This window comes from Lactuca virosa, chromosome 7 (genome assembly GCF_052849685.1).
Source record: "Lactuca virosa cultivar CGN04683 chromosome 7, Lactuca_virosa_CGN04683_v6, whole genome shotgun sequence".
Classification (NCBI taxonomy): Eukaryota; Viridiplantae; Streptophyta; class Magnoliopsida; order Asterales; family Asteraceae; genus Lactuca; species Lactuca virosa.
In genome coordinates, this window is record NC_136432.1 from 108073770 (window position 1) to 108096083 (window position 22314).

Below are 22314 nucleotides of genomic sequence, written 5' to 3' on the forward strand. Positions count from 1 at the left end.
CTGGCTGTGAAGGTAATCCTTTTTTCCTTTCATTCGTTCTTCCGTTGTTTTGATTTTCCTAGTCATGACTAAGAAGATTACTCTTTCTCAAGCTGGCATTGTTATTCCTTCCGAGAACGATTTTAATGATCAAGGAATCTTAACCTATGACGAGGTTTGTTCTTTTGACAATGAAGACACAGAATGGTTGAAAGCCATCAGGGCTTTCCCTTCTGACGTGGTTTTTCATCCTTTCGAGGCTATCGTTCAACCTGATTTTGTGTCTCCAATATGGGTTTGTTTTCCTGAATATCCATTTACTCTAGGTTTGACTTATCCTTTTACTGGTATTGTTCATATAATTTCTTTTTGTGTACCCAAATCTCCTATATCCAAACTATGCATGTGGTTTGGAGGATCCTCTTTTCGATTGATCGCCTGAATCAGTCCAAAAATATGGACATTGGATTATCTGAGTTGGCCTCTATCTATGATCTTTCTACTTTTGGTTCTTCTCGTTTCTTGTTAAGAGTTAAGACAAATAAACCCCACCTCATTCTGAAATCTAAACAAAACGATGGCGCTTGGAAAGAAAAATATTTTTTCGTGAGGCACGATTCGTTCCTAAAGGGGATTCCATGTCGAGATCATGGGTAAAAAAGGGTAGGAAACAAATTAAGATATCAAGGATCCTGAAATTTACTTCCCTTATTTGTTTTGATGCAGCGTTTAGGTTTGAGGAGCTAATTCCTGCCGCTGGCTATTATGAGGACAAGATATCCAAATTCCTCACACTTCCTGCAGTGGAGAGGTCGTTCAAGCTTGAATATTCCAATCTTCAAGAGGGTTCCTCCACTACTGCTTCTATGGCCACTGGTAACATTATTTTTCTTGGATATGTCTTTTCAGAGGATCTTGACTTGATAGGGATCTCTGGCAGGTTCTAAGACTACCCGGTCCAAGGCCTGCTTTGGTTTCGCAGATCTTGAAGATGATATGACCAGTGGTTCAATTAAATCTAAATAGAAAAAGGTTCCATTCTCCCACCTCCCAATATATCTCATATAGATCTTATGGTTAAAGCTTCAGGATTCCGAAAACGAAAGACTTCTGAGGCTTTAGATTTCAGCTTAGAGAACCTCAGCATCGAGGATGCTCTCGGGAAGTTATCTTTGTTTTCTCAAGCTGTAAGAACATGCACTATTCATATTAATTTATCATCCCTGTTATTTTTCATGCTGATGTTTATGTTTCTTCCAGGTCTATGCTCATGTTTCTCATGTTACCAACGACCTCAGGTTCCGTGTTGATAAAGCCGAGATTGTTCTAAAAGAACAGGAGAATACATGGAGGATCACCAACGAGGATCTTCTCCAAAGGGTGGAGTTGTTGAGCAAGCAGAAAGTTGAAAAGGAAGAAGAGCATCTGGCGGATCTCGAAGAGGTGATTGTTGATGCCAAGACGAGCGCTGCAATAGCTACTCTGCAGGACAAGATCAAGCTTGCAGAGGATCTAAAAAATGCGAGTTCCTGGGATGTAGAGGGATGGCGTGAGGCGTTGGCTAAGCTGATTGATAAGCCTGTTTTCGCCAATCAGGATCCTGTGTCGATGTTGACTACAGGGGGGGGGGGGTTGAAGGAGGTCACGGCCGATGATGACCATATTAAGGTCTAGGCCTGCAAAAAATTGGTTTGAGTAGTTTTTGCTTTTGTTAGTGATGTAAGAAAATTAACCTTTTGGCTGTGTTGATATGCAACTCTATTTTCTTTTGGATGATATGGTAGCATTTTCCTTTTACATCTCTTTTATGGTTTTTCTGCATGGCCGATTGTCTTTGAGTTTCTCTTTAAGCTTCATGACTCTTTGAATTTTAGAATTTAATGAGGATAAATTCATACTTAGGAGAGAACTTTGGTTTAATGTTGGGAATGAGGTCTCTTACTAACGAGGGTCGATGTGGATCCTTAAAGGTGAGGATCCTTACCGTCATAGATCCTACAAAATTAAGATATTGGATCTGGTAAGGGAAATGTCTCCTTAGGATAATCTTGTTTGGATTATAGACTTAGAAAAAATAGATAACACGTCAATATTATATTTTGGGGAGGATCCCTACTTAAGATATAATTGATTGGGTAGGTAACATGAAAATGTTACAATCTAACCGGATTTTCTGGGGAACATTCCCAACATGTGACAACATGAAGCTGGTGTAGGTCTTGTGTAATTTATGGGGCAAAATCCCAATCTTTGATAACATGAAAATGTTATAAGCCTTAAGTAGTTACTGGGGTAAAATCCCGATAACATGAAAATGTTATAAGCCTTAAGTAATCACTGGGTAGGATCCCGATTTCTTGATAACATGAAAATGTTATAAACCGTAAGGATCTCAACTTGTGTTCAAAGATAAGAGGGTTGCCAAACCACTGAATCTTGAAATGATCCCCTTATCTGTATCCCAAAGTTAGATATCATGCGTCCAAGCGAGGTGTATAAACCTTAGTTCGTGTGAAAGAGGTAATTAGCTCTTTAAACCTTATAAGGGATTAAGTACCCTTAGGCATAGGAGAGATGATCGATCTCTAGCTTGTGTACATGATAGTTTAGGGATTATATTGTTAAATATAATGGAGTTTACCAAGTATTGGGATCTTTATGTGTCAAGATCCTTGTGCTTCGGTGTGTTCAAACTTGAGGATCCACTCGTTCCGGGATCTCCGATTGTAAGGATCCCGATGTTTCAGGATCTCCACTCTTGAGGATCCTTAACTGTATGTCGTTCTGCATAGAAAGATTTAGCTAAGGGTGGGCGTTAGTCTAGCTAACGCCCATCTGATGCTTAAGTTAGTAATGTGTTCGAGGAGAAAATCAGTAATAATAAAAGTTTTAAGATAAAGGGCATGTGTACCTTGGTTTTGTTGTGGATCATTTGATCCTACTTACATGTAGTATGCTTTAAGGTGTATGGCATTCCAGGATCTTGGAAGAACGTCTCCTTCGAGTGTTGCTAGCCAGTATGCTCCTTTTCCTACTTCAGCATCTACAAGATATGGTCCTTCCCATTTGGGAGCCAATTTTCCTGCACTAGGATCCTTGAAGTTTTGGAATGTTTTCCGTAATACCAAGTGTCCTATTTGAAACCTTCTGACCCTTATATTCCTATTGTAAGCCTTGGTGATTCTTTGTTGGTGAGCAGCAATGCGTATTTTGGCAAGATCCCTAAGCTCGTCAATAGTGTCAAGATCCTGTGCTAGGATCCTGTCATTATTCTCTTGTTCTTGCAACAAGTATCTTGTCGTTGGGATCACTACTTCAGTAGGGATTACTGCTTCTGTCCCAAACACCAAGGAATAGGGGGTCTGACCTGTGGCCACTTTGGAAGTGGTTACCATTTGCCCATAAAACGAAAGGAAGTTCTTCTGCCCATCTTCCCTTCTTTTTGTCCAGCCTTTTCTTCAAATTGTTAACTATGATTTTGTTGTTGGACTCTGCTTGACCATTAGCTTGGGGATGAACAAGAGTGGACATTATCATTTTGATCCCCCAGCTTGTGCAAAAGTCTCTTGTTCTTTTGCTAATAGATTGGGATCCATTGTCGCATATGATTTCATCTGGGATCCCGAACCTAGTCAAGATATTACATTTAATAAATTATACTACCTCTTTGTCTCTTACCTGGACGAAAGCTTCAGCTTCGATCCATTTGGAGAAGTAATCAATCATAACCAACATGAAAACTTTTCCTCCTGGGGCTACTGGCAATTTTCCAATAATATTCATCCCCCATTTCATGAATGGCCATGGGGGAGATAATAGGATGTAGAGGTTCTGCCGGTTGGTGCAAGATGTTGCTATTTTTTTGGGCAAGCATCACATTTTTCAGCATGTAGAAAGGAGTCTTTCTTCATGGTTGGCCAATAGTATCATGTTCTCAGTATTTTGAAGCATAAGGATCTGCCCCCTGTGTGATTGCCAAAATCTCCTTCATGTATATCCTTTAAGACTTATGCAGCTTCAGGATCTTCTAAGCATCTTAGGTATGGACTTGACGATCCTTGATTTGAAGATCCTTTTCTAATTGTAGTCCCATGATGAGTGCTTCGTATTCTACTTCGTTGTTGGTAGTGTTGAATTCACAACTAACTGCCTGGGGTATGATGTCCCCCTGTAGCGACTTTAGTATGATCCCAAGGCCTGCTCTTTTTTGATTTGAAGCTCCATCTGTGAACAACTTCCATCTTCCCAAGTGTTCATCTTTTAGGAGTCGATTGGCTTCCATGTCTACTTTGTTTTGTAGATCATCACTAAAGTCAGCCACAAAGTCCGCTAATGCTTGTGATTTTATGGCGCATCTTGGTTCGTATCTGATGTCAAATGTGCTTAATTTCACCAACCATTTTGCCATCCTTCCTGACATTTCTGGTTTTCTCATGACATTCTTTATAGGATAGTTAGTTTTTACATGTATAGTGTGTGTTTCAAAGTAGTGTCTTAATTTGTTAGAAGCAGTTACTAAGGCAAGAATTAATTTTTCGAGATGAGAGTACCTGGTTTCAGGATCCAGGAGACTTTTACTTACATAGTAGATAGGATGTTGCTCCCCGTTAAGATCCTTGACCAGAACGACACTTACCGCATTTGAGGATACTGAGAGGTATAGAATAAGTGGTTCTCCATCTATACGTTTCACTAGTAGTGGAGCAAAGCATAGATATTTTTTGATTTCCTGGAAGGCTTTCTCGTGTTCCTCCTTCCACTCAAATTTCTTGTTCTTTTTCAAGATATCGTAAAAGGGATTACACCTTTCTGAGGTTCTTGAAATGAACCTGTTGAGTGCTGCTACTCTTCTGGTTAGCCTCTGGATGTCCTTTGTTGAAGACGAGAATCTTAGTTCCATGATTACTTTTATTTGTTCTGGGCTTGCTTCTATGCCTCTTTTGGTTACCATGTATCGAAGGAGCTTGCCTGACTTCATTCCAAAGTGACATTTGAGTGGGTTCAGCTTCATATTGTACTTGTCCAGGATCTCAAACGCTTCCTTGAGGTCTCTAAGGCGATCTTCGGCTTTCATCGACTTCACTATCATGTCGTCAATATAAAATTCCATGGTGTACCCCAGTTTGTCTTTGAACATCCGATTCACCAATCTTTGATATGTCGCACCTGCATTTTTAAGACCAAAAGGCATTGCGGTGTAACAATATATACCTGTTGGTATTATAAATACAGTATCTTCTTGGTCTTATGGTTCCATTTTGATTTGTTGGAATCCTGCTGAAGCATCCATGAAGGTCAGGAGTTCATGGCCAGCCGTCGCATCTATCATAGAGTCAATATACGGTAGAGGGAAAGGATCCTTAGGAAAAGCCTTGTTGAGATCCGTGTAATCTACACACACTCTCCATTTGCCATTTTTATTTTGTACAACAACCACATTAGCTAGCCATCTTGGGAACTTCACTTATTTGATCATTCCTGTTTTGAGGAGCTTCTCTACTTCCTATTAAAAGATTTGAATCCTTTAGGGTCAATATTAAGTTTATGAGTAATAATACTCTTGTCTATACCTGTAATATCTTCGTGTTTCCATGCAAATGTTTTGCTTCTGGTTCTTAAGAAATTCAGTAGATCCTGCTCGATCTGCTCAGACATTGGGGATCCTATGAGGACTTTAGCTTCAGGATCCTCGATGCCCAGGGGCACTTCCTTTACGTCTTGTTCCTTTGTCTCTAGAAAATGTCGTGCCCCCTGCCTTAATTTCTATGCTTGTTGGGGTTTGGTCGTAGATTTCATAGAGGTTTTGTAGCATTCCTTCGATTCTTTTTGGTCTCCCATGATCTTCACTGTCTCCCATTGAGTGGGCATCTTCACACACTGATGGTATGTTCATGGAACCGCTTTAATCTCGTGGATCCATGGTCTTCCTAGTATCACATTATAAGAAGACAGGGTGTCAATAACACGTAAATTTTGTATGGAGTTTAACCCTTTTATGTATATTGGTAGCTTTATTTCTCCAACTGTGTGTTTTGTTTCCCCGCTAAATCCTATGAGGACTGAGGATCTTCTGACTATCTCTGATTCAGGGATGTTCATTCTTTTTAGCGTGTCTAGGAATACGATATTGATTGAGGATCCTCCATCAATGAGGATCCTTCTGACGAAATGGTTGGCCATGTATAGTGTTATCACGAGTCCGTCATGATGAGGATCCTGAATTCCTTTATTGTCAGTCTTGTCAAATGTAATTTCTTTTTCACTGCTAACCATAATATTCTTTCGTTGCCTATCCTCCTTTTCTGTTTTGGAGACTTTGGCGTGTCTTTTACCCTGAGAATAAGAGCTACCACAGATGTTAGATCCGCCTGAGATAACGTTAATTATCTTAGTGTCAGAGGGTGGAGATCCTGGTTTCTCCGGGATCCTGTGATCATCTTGGCTGTTTTCCTTGGATTTTTCTCTTTTTCTCCCGAGGATCTCTTTGAGGTGTCCTTTGCTAAGGAGGTAGCTGATTTCTTTTTGTAGACCTATGCAGTCCTCCGTCATGTGGCCAAAGTCTTCATGGTAAGCACACCATTTGGGCTTGTCTTTCCAAGCGGTGGACTTGTTATCTCTCTTTGGCTATCTTGCTTTTGTTGGATAAGGTGTCTAAGTCCATAACTATTTCTGGTATGTACTTGACCCGACCCGGCATGGTCCATTTGGGTTGCATGGCACCATGCAATTGGATAAACTAAAATGAGAGAAATAACACTTATGGTTTATTAATATATTATAAGTTCTAATATATTAATAATATTATTTAATTAGTTTGATCAAGAATTAATTTAGAATTAATTAAGTGATCAAAAGATAACTAATTAAATATATGGGTAGATTATGTAAATCTTCCATATCTTATATAGTGGGCTAAGAGGCTCCATGGATTATCAAGTTGGGTTCCACCCATAGGATGCTCCATGGGAGTTACAAACCCATGGGTCATGGAAATGAAGAGTCATGACACATTAGGGTTTACATGGTGTAACCCTAGATATGTCAACACTATATAAGAAACCCATTCTCCACCAAAATAGGCTACACACTAAGAAACAAGAGGGCTAGAGCCGATTTTGCAAGTGTAAGATTCTCTCAAAGTTTACTCCTTTGCATTTGGTGTTGTGTGAAGCATTTGAGGCATCACACTTGGGGTGCTAGGCTCACAAGGTTTTAAGGATCATAATCAACAACAAGGTAAGTTATTCTATCTTTCATTCAAGTTAAAAATGTTCCCCATGTATGCTAGTTAGGAATATAACCTTGGAATTTCAACTTTGCATGATAATTAGACAAACATAGATCGAAGGTTATTAGGGTTGCATGTACACTTAGGAAGTGTTAGAATGCTCAAAACTCATCAGTGGTATCAGACCCTAGGTTTGTTTGTTGTTTTTTTTTGTGTGCAAACAGCTTGAAAAAAAATCGTTTTTCTGTTTTCTGCTCGTATGAAAGTTTGCACATTTGTTGCTGGAAATGGACTAGAAACATTACCCTAAACTGTTTTGATGTTTTAAAGCTTGTTTTAGATGGTGTAATGTTTATGCTAGTCCATTTACAATGGCAATTATTAAAATTACAAGTTTTTTTTAAGTGTAATTTTTGATTCTTGAAAGTGTTCATATTCATGTTCTTGAACTTATGAAGATTAGATGATCATAGGAATTGTTTGTAACCTTCATGGTAGTTTAATTCATGATCATAATGTGTTTTAATGGAGTCCATAACTTGTCCTCAAGTTATGGAAAACCAAAAGTCTCACTTTTATTAAAGCCATTAAAAGAACACAAGAGTTATAAAAATGAAGAGTCTTCATTTTTATTACTCAATTAATTCATAAGTTATAAGAAATGAAAAGTTTTGGAAGTTTACAAAACTTGCCCTCAAGTTTTGGAACATGTAAAGTCTTGATTAAAACTTTAGTTCCAACCCTTAGAATTTTAAAAGTTAAAATTCAACCCTTATACTTTATAATATTATAAGTTACTAATATATATATGTATAACGTCAAGTCGTCTTACCGCTAGTACGCCTCATTCACGAAGCCGGTCTATAAGGGGGGTATAAGGTTGTTGCCTATAAAATGGCAACTTAATGGGTGTCCACTCTCACCCACCGCTTCCTTGATCGGTGAAGGGTTGTTAGCCGAACGGGTAAGACAAGGACTTATAAATTCTCATTAAAAGTATGATGAATATTATAAAGTAACTAAATGCTTTTATTAAATTCCCAATCTTAGTTACTTTAGGAAAATGTGAATAAGGTGCTAATCCATGAAATTACACTTTACACTTTGTTTAAGTCATTGGTGGAGCGTGTGTGGTTAACCGGCACACTAACTTGGACTTAACAAGGTAGGTAAAGGGTGACTTAAGGTTTACCATAGCATCGGTGGAGCGTGTGTGGTTTACCGGCACATCGATTGAGTGATAAACCTTGAGGGTACCAAGTGATTTGCATGGTTACTTCACACCTCATTTTGTGATCCTCGGTATCCCAGTCACAAAACTTGGAGGGCACACTCGAGATTGAAACATGCCTTTGAAAAGTTCATTGAATCTCAAAAGAATCTAGGAATTTCTAAGAACCAATTAAAAACCTAATATTTATATTTCGTTTTTCATGGTGGAAATTGGTGAATCGTCATTCACCTACCTTTCAAATATGTTATAGCTTGGATTACGGCATACCTCTTCTAAGTTATAATATATTGTGATTGGATCCTAGCCTTAATATTACATTTGGGTGTTTTATTAAGGACTCTCTTAATATCTAAAATAATCTTGTTCTCTTCTTTCAGATGTCTTCAAACAATGCTGCTTCTGGCTCAAATCCTAAAGGCTCCTTTACCCTTATGAACTTGTGTGGGAAAGTCACTTTTGATGGATCCAACTTCAATGAATGGATCAGAAACATCAGGATGATTACCCGCTACGAGGACAAAGAATATGTCCTTGACAAGGAGCTTAAGGAGATTGATGAGACCACTGCAACTCCCCAGGAGATCGCTGACTTCCGGGCACATGAAAGGGATGCTACAAAAGTGGCATGCATCATGTTGGCCACCATGACATCGGAACTCCAAAAGTCCTATGAGGACTTCTACCCTTTTGAAATGCACCAAGATCTGATGGAAAGATACCATCAAAGTGCACGACAAGAGAGGTATGAAATCATATGCTCTATCATAACAACCATGATGAAGGACGGGGAATCCGTCACGAGCCACATGCAGAAAATGCAAAGGTATGTGGATCGGTTGCTGAAGCTTAATGTGAACTTCCCTGAGGAGCTTGCAATAGATATCATTTTGCACTCCTTACCATCGTGTTATGATCAATTCCGCATGACATATCACATGAATAAGGAAGAGGTCACACTCAGCAAAACTTCAGGGACTCTTCAAGACCGTAGAAACAGGTCTTAAGGGTAAGTCGGTTGTTAACACTCCTACTCCAAACTCTGCCCCGGTTTTGGCAATCGGGAAAGGTAGAGGGAAGAAGAGGAAGAGCTCTTCGAAGGGTACCAAGGCTAGGACCCTTGACGGCTCTTCTTCAAGTGGAACCAAGAAAGGTTTTGTCACTCCTTCTTCTGACCCTAAAGAGGCTGAATGCCTCTATTGCCATGAAAAGTCACATTGGAAGCGGAACTGCCCAAAGTACCAGCAAGATGTGAAGGATGGGAAAGTTAAACCCAACCATGCAGGTATTTACACTGTCTTATCTAATAACTCACCCCATTCTAACTCTTGGGTCCTTGATACCGGTTGTGGTATTCATATCTGTTCTGATTTGCAGGGACTAAGAAGAAGTGAGAATGTGGAGCATGGAAGAATAAACTTAATCATGGGGAATAGGAAAGCTTTACCTGTCACCAAGATTGGAGTTTATACTTTATCGCTAAGTAGTGGGTTTAGTTTAGATTTGAATAAATGTTGTTATTTGCCAGAAATGGCAAGAAATATTATTTCCTTTCATGCATTGTATAAACAAGGTTTCACCTTTTCATTTGATAATGAAGTTGGTTCGATTAATGCTTTCTTTAATAATGTTCTTTATTTTAAAGCATTACCTTGTGATGGTGTGTATGAAACTGTATCTGTGGTTGATAACTTAGGAAATAATGTATTGTGTATTGATTCTGTTAATGATAATAACTTGGATAAAGCATCATTATGGCATTGTCGCCTTGGACATATAAGCAAGAAACGCATAGGCCAACTCTAAAAGGATGGAGTATTGGAGTCATTTGACCTAAAGTCAGATGATAGTTGCGAATCATGCTTACTTGGAAAAATGACAAAGTCACCCTTCACAGGTTCTTGTGAGAGGGGTGAAGGTTTGTTGGATCTTATACACACGGATGTGTGTGGGCCCTTCAAACATGCCACAAGGGATGCTAATCGTTATTATTTGACTTTTACTGATGATTACAGTAGATATGGATATGTCTACTTAATCAAGCATAAGTCAGAGACTTTTGAGAGGTTTAAAGAGTTTAAACAGGAAGTCGAGAATCAATTGGGCAGGAACATTAAGATGCTTCGATCCGATCGAGGTGGTGAGTATCTTAGTTCAGAGTTCCTCGACTATCTTAGGGAATGTGGGATTGCCTCACAATTGACACCTCTCAGGACACCGCAGTTGAATGGTGTAGCTGAGAGGCGTAATCGAACCTTGTTGGATATGGTTCGTTCCATGATGAGTCGAGCTTCGCTACCAATCTCATTTTGGGGGTATGCCTTAGAGACTGCCGCCCATATCCTTAATCTAGTTCCCACAAAGAAAGTTGCCAAAACTCCTCATGAGATGTGGACTGGTAAAGTACCCAAACTAGACCACATTAAGATTTGGGGTTGCGAGGCTTTCGTGAGACGCGAGACTCATGATAAGCTCGAACCTCGAAGTGAGAGGTGTATTTTCATCGGCTACCCACAGAAATCCTTTGGTTACCTCTTCTACAGACCTAGTGAGAATGTGGTCTTTGTAGCTAGGAGGGCTTTCTTTCGAGAGAGAGAGTTCATAAGCCAAGGAGACAGTGGGAGGCAAGTTGACCTTGAAGAAATTCAAGAGTCAAGTGGTGAAGGAACTTCAAACCCTAGCACTCAACTTGAGGAGGAAACTCCTGTTGAGCCAATTGACAAGTCTGTACCTCTGAGGCGTTCCACAAGGGTTAGGAATGCACCTGAGCATTACTATGGATTCCATATTACTGCGGAAGGTGATACACTTATCAGTGATGAGACACTGATAGGTCTGGATGAACCCAACAGTTACGCGGAAGCCATGGCAGGCCCTGAGTCAGCCAAGTGGAAAGAGGCAATGCACAGCGAGATACAGTCCATGTATGACAATCAAGTTTGGAACTTGGTTGAGAATGTACCAGGTCGTAAGACTGTAGGGTGCAAATGGATCTTCAAGAAGAAGACTGACATGGATGGTAATGTACACACTTATAAGGCACGACTGGTTGCAAAGGGTTTCTCACAAACTCCGGGAGTTGATTATGATGAGACCTTTTCTCCAGTGGCCAAGATTAAGTCTATTAGGGTTCTGTTAGCCATAGCCGCATTTCATGACTATGAAATATGGCAAATGGATGTCAAAACCGCTTTCCTTAATGGAAAGTTGGCTGAGGATGTTTACATGAGTCAGCCAGAGGGTTTTGTCAACACAGAGTACCCTAATAGAGTGTGTAAGCTTGAGAAATCCATTTATGGGTTAAAGCAAGCACCTCGCAGATGGAATCTTTGCTTTGATGAGAAAGTCAAGGAATTTGGCTTTTCTAGGAGTGAAGATGAATCTTGTGTATATGTCAAGGCTAGTGGGAGTATAGTTAGCTTTTTGGTATTGTATGTGGATGACATACTACTCATAGGATATGACATCCCAACTCTGCAGGAAGTTAAGTCCTGGCTTGGGAAGTGTTTCTCTATGAAGGACCTAGGAGAAGCTGCCTATATTCTAGGGATAAGGATCTTGAGAGACCGGAGTAAAAGACTAATTGGACTTAGTCAGAGTACCTACTTGGATAAGGTGCTGAAGAGATTCGGCATGCAGGACTCCAAGAAAGGAGAGTTACCCATCCAGAGTAACGCCAGATTGAGTAAGACACAAAGCCCTAGTATTGAGGCTGAGATAGCAGAAATGAGTCGAATACCTTATGCTTCGGCTGTAGGATCGATCATGTATGCTATGACGTGTACTCGACCTGATGTAGCCTTTGCTTTGAGCATGGTTAGCAGGTATCAGGGGAACCCTGGCAAGGCACACTGGACTGCGGTAAAGAATATCCTCAAGTACTTACGGAGGACTAAGGACTGGGTCCTTACCCTCGGTGGGAGTGAAGACTTGAGAGTTGTAGGGTATAGTGATGCTAGCTTTCAGACTGATAGGGATAATTTCCGCTCTCAGTCAGGCTGGGTCTTTACCTTAAATGGAGGAGGAATTTCTTGGAAGAGTTCCAAGCAAGAGACAGTGGCTGATTCAACTTGCGAATTAGAGTATATAGCAGCTAGCGAGGCAGCAAAGGAGGCAATATGGCTGAAGAACTTCATTGGAGACCTTGGAGTTGTACCAGCTATTAAAGAGCCAATGGAAATTTTCTGTGATAGTGAAAGTGCAGTTGCCTTAGCCAAGGAACCAATGGATCACGGGAGATCCAGACACATCGACAGAAAATACCATTTCATTAGACATCGAATAGAAGAAGGACTCCTTGTGGCAAAGAGGGTATCATCGAATGAGAATCCAGCAGATCCCCTCACGAAGGGACTGACTCGGGTTAAACATCTCCAGCATGCTCGGAGCATAGGGCTGAAGGATGATATTAGATTTAGTAGTTAGATAACCTTGAAATTTGTAAAGTGTAATTTACATTAGATGATGAATAAAAGGTGTTTTATTTATGAGTAAAGTGTTGCTATCTCTTGTCGATCGTTTACTATATTTCTTTTGCATGTTTTGACGTCCAGAATAATTGTGTTTGGTATATCATATTATTCGAACCTCCACAGTCGGTCATATGTCGGAAGTAGGTATGAATCAAGACTGTCATGATTGGTTGCAGAGGTCTAAGTTGTTGGACATGGCTACAACACTCATGAGTGCTCAGAAGTTCTGAGCATTGGACTCAACCCACGCTCACTGGAATCACTTCATGGAATTTATCTCGAGTGATCGTGAGACGGTAATATCATATAAGTCTTCAAACCTAGAGATATGATTTGTTACTTATGAGTTGGTTATGCACTGATTGTACGTTAACGCATTGGTAACTCGATGTTATAAAACGTGCTTTTGTGTATAATTCAATGAGTGGTAGAACAAACATATGAGTCGAAGTTTATCTGTTCCTTCTTGGATTAGAAGCTGATATCTGGGCCCCTCGATGATTTTGTTTTGACCTATGTACCGGGCCCGGTCAAAACTAAGTTGATGTGTTCAATTAAGTTCTTTGTCAAACAAATCGGAAATCGGGAAACAAACTGCTGGACACAAAGTAAGACACTGTTCCATGTATTTGTCCGGCTGATATCTAGAACAGAGGATTATATGATCACTTATCTTAAATGGCGTATCATCATCTTCTCAGTTCCGAGAGACCTTGAAAGAGCTACGATTGCCGATCGGTTCCTGAAGTATTGCAATTATAGTTATTAGACTTATCCAAGTGGGAGACTGTTGGATAAGGTGTCTAAGTCCATAACTATTTCTGGTATGTACTTGACCTGACCCGGCATGGTCCATTTGGGTTGCATGGCACCATGCAATTGGATAAACTAAAATGAGAGAAATAACACTTATGGTTTATTAATATATTATAAGTTCTAATATATTAATAATATTATTTAATTAGTTTGATCAAGAATTAATTTAGAATTAATTAAGTGATCAAAAGATAACTAATTAAATATATGGGTAGATTATGTAAATCTTCCATATCTTATATAGTGGGCTAAGAGGCTCCATGGATTATCAAGTTGGGTTCCACCCATAGGATGCTCCATGGATGCTCCATGGGAGTTACAAACCCATGGGTCATGGAAATGAAGAGTCATGACACATTAGGGTTTACATGGTGTAACCCTAGATGTGTCAACACTATATAAGAAACCCATTCTCCACCGAAATAGGCTACACACTAAGAAACAAGAGGGCTAGAGCCGATTTTGCAAGTGTAAGATTCTCTCAAAGTTTACTCCTTTGCATTTGGTGTTGTGTGAAGCATTTGAGGCATCACACTTGGGGTGCTAGGCTCACAAGGTTTCAAGGATCATAATCAACAACAAGGTAAGTTATTCTATCTTTCATTCAAGTTAAAAATGTTCCCCATTTATGCTAGATAGGAATATAACCTTGGAATTTCAACTTTGCATGATAATTAGACAAACATAGATCCAAGGTTATTAGGGTTGCATGTACACTTAGGAAGTGTTAGAATGCTCAAAACCCATCAGCTTTATCTCCAAGATCTTGTATAACATGAATTACACCTGAACCATCCACAAAAAAACAATAGTCAGTGATTTTAGGAAGCTCTTCTTCTTCTCCTCCATCTTCAAGGGCATTAACCCTGTGATGATCTAGTTTGGAATAGGGATTCGATTTGTAGGATCTTTGAGTCGAGGATTCGGCCTTCCTGTTGGGGTTCTCATACTGATCCGAAGGGTTGCTTCTCTTATGGATCTCTCTATCCTCTTCGAGCCTTATGAACCTCAATGCCCGACACCAAACTTCATCCAATCTTTTGCATGGGGTCATCACAAGGTCTTTGTAGAAGGGTGAATCCTTTCTTAATCCCATTTTAAAAGCTTCCACAACGATGGCCATGTCAATGTTGGGGATGCTCAGAGTTTCCCTGCCAAACCTATTAACAAAGTCCCTAAGTTTTTCCTTAGGATCCTGAACCACCCGATAGAGATCACTAGTGATCTTCTCGAAGGTTCTGCTTCAAGAAAATTGGTTATTAAAGATATTGACTAAGTGTGCAAATGAAGTAATAGAGTATGGGGAACATTTAGTAGCCATTTGAGGGTTGATCCTGTAAGAGTCGAACCAAAGCCTTTGCATAGGCAAGCTTCCTTCAAGTGCCCTGGGATGGGAATGATCTCCATCCTTTCTCTGTATTGGGTTATATGCTCTTCGGGATCTGTAGTCCCATCGTATAGCTTCATGCTGGGAATTTGGAAGCGCTTAGGAACTTCGGTATCAGCTATCGCAGGAGCAAATCTCGAGATCTTGTGGCTTGTAGGGGATGCTTCTGGTATTGGTTGGACCACTCCGAGTACACTGGAGATCATTTGTCTTAATTGTTGAAGTTCCCTAGCCATGTTCGGGTTTATCCCTGCATCAACATTAGTGTAGTTAGTATTAATAGTATTGTTGTTTAAGAAGTTACTAGAGTCAAGGTTTCTAGGAGTGTTGAAAGGCTCATTGAGATCATTGATCATGGACGCTTGGTTGTCCATAGTTGCCCCCAGGGTGACGCCACAGTGGTAGGAATTGTGTCCTTCTGGCGATTTTCTGAGGATCCTGCATTATTGAAGTCTAGGATCCTTGGTTGCACAACTGTGGGCGTAGTTTCCTGGGATTTCTGAAATTCTGTCTTCATCCTCTCCACTTCTTTGAGTAGTGCTCTATTCTCCTCTTGCTGTTGGGTCACCTGTTGCGTCCTTTTCCTCATCATAGCGAAAAGTTCTGCAGTAGTGACTGAGGCATTCAGATCTTGGAGCCCTAAGGATCCCAAACCTCCTGGATTAACGATTGTGTAGGTGCTTTTCTTGGAAGTGTCGGGTGTTTTCCTCTGAGTGGGGGATCCACTCGGAGGAGGTGGTAGGTTTTTCGTTGGAATAGAAGGAGCAGAGGACGAAGAGAGGATCGGTTGTGTAGACATAATGTTTTCGAGGATTTTGAACACCACGACCCCACGGTGGGTGCCAAATTGTTTTGGTCAAAAACTACACAAGTACTAATCAACCAAACTGAATGAGAGGCGGTGATGTTCAGATTGTGTAAAAGCAAGTGGTAAAAGAAAGTGACACAATGGTTTACAAGGAAATCCCTTGATCCTTATTAGGATCTCCGGCATAATACCGTTGGAGGTGATAATGATCACCTGCCTTGATGATTTTATTTATAAAAAATGAAGATTACAGTGAGTTCTTGGTAAGAATAAGTAGAGAATTTCGTAGAGTAAGCTTAAGCTAAAGAACAGTGTGTTGTGTGCAAATTACAAGTGTCAATTTATAGTCTAATTTAGCCAACAAGTTGTCCGATATTCCTGGGATCCTCTATGACCAGCTTCACGAATGTTATTTGACCAAGTATTTGTTGGATTAGGTGTCTGAGCCCATAACTATAATTGGTGTGTACTTGAATTGATAGCAGCATAGTCCTTTTGGGTTGCCCTCAAACCTAGCAACAGGACAAGGAAATTATGAAATGAGAGATATTGATTTATTATAAGATTAATAAATTAATGATTTATTAATATGTTAAAAGATTAATATATTAATTAGAAATCATAAGGTTTAATTAATGGTTAGCCAGAAATTAATTAGAATTAATTTTGGGGTTAATTGTATTAATTATAAAGTGCAAGGACTAGTTTTCAATTATCAAATAGTTGAGTGGAAGGCTCCAGAACCTCCTTGGAAGTAGGTGGACGAAATCTATAGGGGAAACCCTAAGGATTTCGTCCAAGGGGCTTGGATAAGGCCTTTGGATTAGCTTAGGCCCCAAGCAAAGGAGTATTAGGGTTTTTCCTAAACCCTAGATCCCTCGGCTATATAAGGAGCCTCCCAGCTCCTAAATTCAGCCACTCCTTCCCTTGTGAAACCCTAGGGCCTATTTTGCATACCCTACTCTCTCTCCTTCAAGTTTCCTTCTTGCTAGCTTTTGGGTGTGACTCCATTAGAGGCATTACATTTGTGGTGCTAGGCTTCCAAGAAGATCAAGTTCAAGAGGATTAACAATTGTTTGCTATAACAATTCTAAGGTATGTAATTCTAAAACCCTAGTTTGTTAATTTCGAAATTAGCCTCTCTCCTCTAGGGTTCTTGTTTTTGCAATTCAAAGTTATATGTTCAATAGTTAAAACATAGATCCAAAGTAGGTTGCATGTGAACTTAGGAATTGTTTTCTAGTTTATTTGTTTCACCTAAAACCCATCAGTATTCCGGGTCTTTAGCATAGTTGAGATGATTCTTCGTTTAGAATTGGTCTTCCCTTGACTACTTCTGAACACGTGTTAGTTATAGACAAAAGATGACCATTATAAATATTGATAACAATAATAACGGTAATTAATCGGGATCCTGATGTTGTTGAGGATCCTGGATATTTAAGGATCCTGGATATAGTAAGGATCCTGGTCCCAACACTGTGTTTATTTCCTTGTCCTGTTTAATTTGCGTGTCAAATATAGTACTAGGATTTTTCAGTAGTTAGGATCCTGAAAATAGTGAATAACTTTCAAGATAAAGTTCTATTGGTAAATAATAGATAAAATGATTTGATAAGGATTAAATTAGTTAAAAAACTAAAAGTAATAACTTAAAATAATAAGAACTGACTTTGTTAAGTAATTTAATATGTTAAAAGTTTCTTTAAAAGTTCAATGACTGACTTATAATCCTTAAGAGTTTCAAATAATTTTTATAATAAAACAAGTATAAAAGAATTTGTTAAGAACTAATTTTGGTAAATCTAAGTACTTTAAAACTTCTTTAAACATATCAATTTAAAATAGTAAATGACTCTGAAGTGATGAAAGTTTATAAATCAGCAGTTGGTTTAGGATCCTGAAAAGTTTAAGATCCTTGATTTTACTTAAAAATTTCAAAGTTAAGAACAAGGAAAGATGGAACCTGATTGTCTTCGAGTTTTTCCTTAGGCTTCATAAGTTTTTCAATCTTAGAATTTTCCGAGGATAAATCTCAACTTAGGAAAGAACTTAGGACCGCTGTTGACTTCTGATGATAATATTCTTATTGATGAGGATCCTTACCGATGAGGATGCTTAAGGACGAGGATCCTTAATAATGAGGATCCTTAATCATAAGATCATACGGGGGGATTCCTTTCTTAGGATAACTCGTTTAGGTTATAGACTTTGACTAAATTCTTGGGTAACACAATAAGTTCAATTGATAATATGTTAATGTTATATACTGGGGAGGATCCCAACATGTGACATATTTCATGGGAAAGATCCCTACTTACGATAATGCTAATCTTTCACCTTTCACTGCATAAGATCCATTGAAGTGACTGGTTAATAATAAAGAATCAACAAATACCTGAAGATCCTTGAGAAGATCCTTAGCCAATTGGAGTCTCATGATGAGTGCTTCATATTCTGCTTCGTTGTTGGTTGCGTTGAATTCACAACTAACTGCCTGGGGTAGGATGTCCCCCTGTGGCGATTTTAGTATGATCCCTAGCCTGGTTCCTTTTTGGTTTGAAGCTCCATACATGAATAGTGTCCATTTTCCCAAGTGTTCATCTTCTAGGAGTTGTTTAGCTTCAATGTCTACTTCATTTTGTAGATCATCACTAAAGTCAGCCATAATGTCTGCTAATGCTTGTGACTTTATGGCAGATATTGGCTCATATTTGATGTCAAACGTGCTTAAATTCACTAACCATTTTGCCATCCTTCCTGACATCTCTGGTTTTCTCATCACATTCTTAATAGGGTAATTAGTTTTCACATGTATAGTACGTTTCTCGAAATAATGTCGTAACTTAGTAGAAGCAGTTACTAATGCAAGAATTAATTTTTCGAGATGAGAAAACATGGTCTCAGGATCCAGAAGACTTTTACTTACATAGTAGATAGGATGTTGGTCTCCATTAAGATCCTTGGCTAGGACAACACTTACCGCATTTGAGGATGCCGAGAGGTAGAGGAGAAGTGGTTCTCCATCTATAGGCTTCACCAACAGTGGCGCGGAACTTAAGTATCTTTTTAGTTCCTGAAAAGCTTCTTCGTGTTCTTCGGTCCATTCAAACTTGTTGTTCTTCTTCAAGATATCATAGAAGGGCTTACACCTTTCTGAGGATCTTGAAATGAACCTGTTGAGTGTCGTTACTCTTCCGGTTAGCCTTTGGATGTCTTTTGTTGAAGATGGAGATTTCAGCTCGATGATTGCTTTGATCTGCTCCGGGCTTGCTTCTATTCCTCTCTTGGTTACCATATACCCAAGGAACTTGCCCGACTTCATCCCAAAATGGCATTTAAATGGATTCAACTTCATGTTGTATTCGTCTAGAATGTCGAAGGCTTCTTTGAGATCCCTGAGTTGATCTTCAACTTTCATGGACATCACCACTGTTAGGGTGCAAAGTTATTCATGTTTGACTTTGTAATGTGTTGACTTTTGTAAAACCCACTTGCATGTGGTGCATTAGCCTTGTGGCATGAGATAGAGAGTGAGAGAGAGACATGTAAACACCTCTATATAAGGTGGGTTTAGTCCACTTGTAGAGGTGTGCTTGAGAGATGTAAAAGTTGAGTGTGTAAGTGTGTGTTATTTATGTAGTCTAGATCTAGATCCTTTTTGTTGTAACACCATACATATTCAATACATCTCTTGAACACCCAAATCACCATGTTCATTGTGAAGTCTTTAATTCCGCATGCCAAACCATGTTCTTTAGTCACTACAATTGGTATCAAAGCAGGTCATCAAGATCAACGTGATTTTTGAAGAACGATTCTCGGTTTGGCAATATTTGTCACAATTGAAGCAATTTTTGCTGAGTCTCTCTCTATGATCTCTCTTAATTTCATTGAATTCGTGTGTTGTGTTTTTGATTTGTGATCGTTTGACTCGTTGGATCAAATTTTTCTTGAAAAACCCCATTGATGATCCAATAATTTTTTTTAAAGATCAAGCCCAACCAAAAACAAAATCAAATTTCTGTTATTGTTCATTAAGTCCAATATTCGAAGCACAAAACAAATTTTTTTTATCTGTTCATCGTTTACGATGTGAGCCCAAAATTCTGATATTACAATTCATTGTCGATTTGAGCCCAACATTTGAGATATTACTGTTCATGAGAGCCCAAATTCATTTATAGCGTATGATCTATTGAACTCATTCCGTATACAGTCACATGCTTCCATGGGTTGTACATTTGGATTCACACGCATCTGTTCTTACTTCTTAATCGATCGCGCATGATTTCCCTTCTCGTGTTCTCGATAATCTTGTTTGCTTTCTTTTGTTTGATGTCGATTGATAATCTGATAATATACTTTGATTTCATGTGATTTGAAACATGATGAAATTGAGTTCATACAAGTTCGAATGAAAAAATCGTCAAAATTAATTCTTGATTCTGATGAACTTGTACAAAGAACTCATGAATATGATGATCATCTGTTGAATAATCATATTTCGATCCATAATTTGGTGTGTGAATCATTCATTTACTGTTTGTTCATCTCTGATTTCGAAAAGTCAAAACAAAGAAAAGTCAATGATCCATTTTTCGATTTTGATTCAATCAGTTTGACGTGAAATTGGTTGAAGTAATGTGTTTAGCAACAAGGAATCGGAAAACGAAGGATGAAGGATGAATGAATTTCGAATCAATGTGTTTTGTTAAAAGCAATAGTTTGGAGTCTGGTTTGATATTTGTTCGATTGTTGCTGAGTTCTTGAACCAAAGATTCGAAGGGTTGGACTCTGTTGTTGATGACAACGATTTTGGAATTGGGGCGTATGATCGAATATTTGGAGTCGATAGATGGGTCTATGGTTCGAATGGTTTAGATGGATGATTGGTATCGACTGGGTTTGACTTAAGAATGAAGGTTTTTGGAATCTGAATTCACGAAAAATTGAATGTTCAAGGTCGACTGGAACGAAAGGAGTTGGAATCGATGGCATAAGATCGGCTTTGAAATTGTGTTAATGTTGATTTTAGAGTTAATGTTCGAAAGGTTAAGCTGATTGTGAGTCGATGTTGGAAGTAAGCTTTTACTGAGTTTGCAGTTAATTGTTTGGAATCGGTGATGTCAAGTCGATGTTGATGAAAAACGAAGGATAAAGGCTGTGAGAACGAAGATTTGGAAAGATGATTTTGATCGTTAATGTACGAAGGGTTCATGTATGGACGATGGTTTGAAGTCGATCAATAGAAGCTTTTCCTGTATGGTCGATTGTTTGGATTGTGATAAAGAACTGGGTTAATATACGAAGGGTCCCTGTGTTTGGATTTTGAAGATACGAAGGGTCGATTGTTGATATTGGTATGTTGATTCTACAGTCGATTAAGAGGATGAATGGTTTAGAGGTTACTGTTCATAAGTGAGGCTTCGTATGCTTCGTATGCTGAGAATTTTCGTTTGATTGGGAAAAATGGAATCATACGAAGGGGAGAGAGAAAAAAAATTCGTACGTTTGAAAGCATTGAAATTTCGTGTGTTTTGAAAAAGAAACCCAAAGTTATGAAAATGACCCCTGAAATTTAGACTGTTTGGCACCTTTTCAAAACCCTTCGTATGTTTGATCAAAGCCTTCGTATGTTTGAGGAAAAATTGAAAATTTTCAAATTCAGTCCTTTAACCTTCGAATATTTGGCAATCTCAATAATTAATTGAAGTTTCAAATGTTTGACACTTTTCACCCAACTTCGAAAATTCTTTGAGGCTTCGTACGTTTGGGGTTACTCTTCGTATGTTTGGAACAAAAAAGGCAGAATTTTCGAAAATAGTCCCTGAGGCTTCGAATGTTTGGCGGTTCATATCCAAATTCGAAAAAGGACTGTTTTTGCTGAAAATTGAAGAAAATGCATTTTAAGCCCCTGCAGTTTGTGCAAATTGACGTTTTCTACCCAGCTTCGGAAAAGGGGGAGAGTTTTGCTTTCTTGGCTGTTTTGGGTGCAACGGGTCACTGCAAAATTTTGAAATTGACAATTTCTACCCATTTTTGAGAAATTTTGTCAAAGGCGATCCGTGAACGAAGCTAAAAATTGAATATTTTTTGGGTTTTCCGGATTGAAGCACAAAGTTTATGCCACATGTTAAGGGGGAGTTTTGACACAAAAAATTCTAAATAGAGCACGTTCTCTTTCCTTGAAGGTTTTATAATCAAATTTCGATTATAAAAAGGGGGAGAAGTTTATATGGAAATTCGAACTTGAATTTTTCATATTACGCGGATTTGATGACCGAAGTGATCTTGAAGTTTTGAAGCTTACGAAATGATGCAATTGGAAGTTCGGAAATGATTTATTTTTGAAATGGGTTTGGAATTATTGAAGATTTTTGGGGTATGTTT

The 22314-nt window shown here is 38.8% G+C and overlaps 1 protein-coding gene across 1 annotated transcript; it reads right to left on the reverse strand.

The window, feature by feature from the left end:
- Window positions 1-2921: 2921 nt before the first annotated feature.
- On the reverse strand, window positions 2922-3374 carry LOC145127037 (uncharacterized). The gene has a single exon (XM_079062289.1). It carries the CDS (start codon window positions 3372-3374, stop codon window positions 2922-2924), a length of 453 nt encoding a protein of 150 aa, XP_078918415.1.
- Between the last annotated feature and the right edge of the window lie 18940 nt (window positions 3375-22314).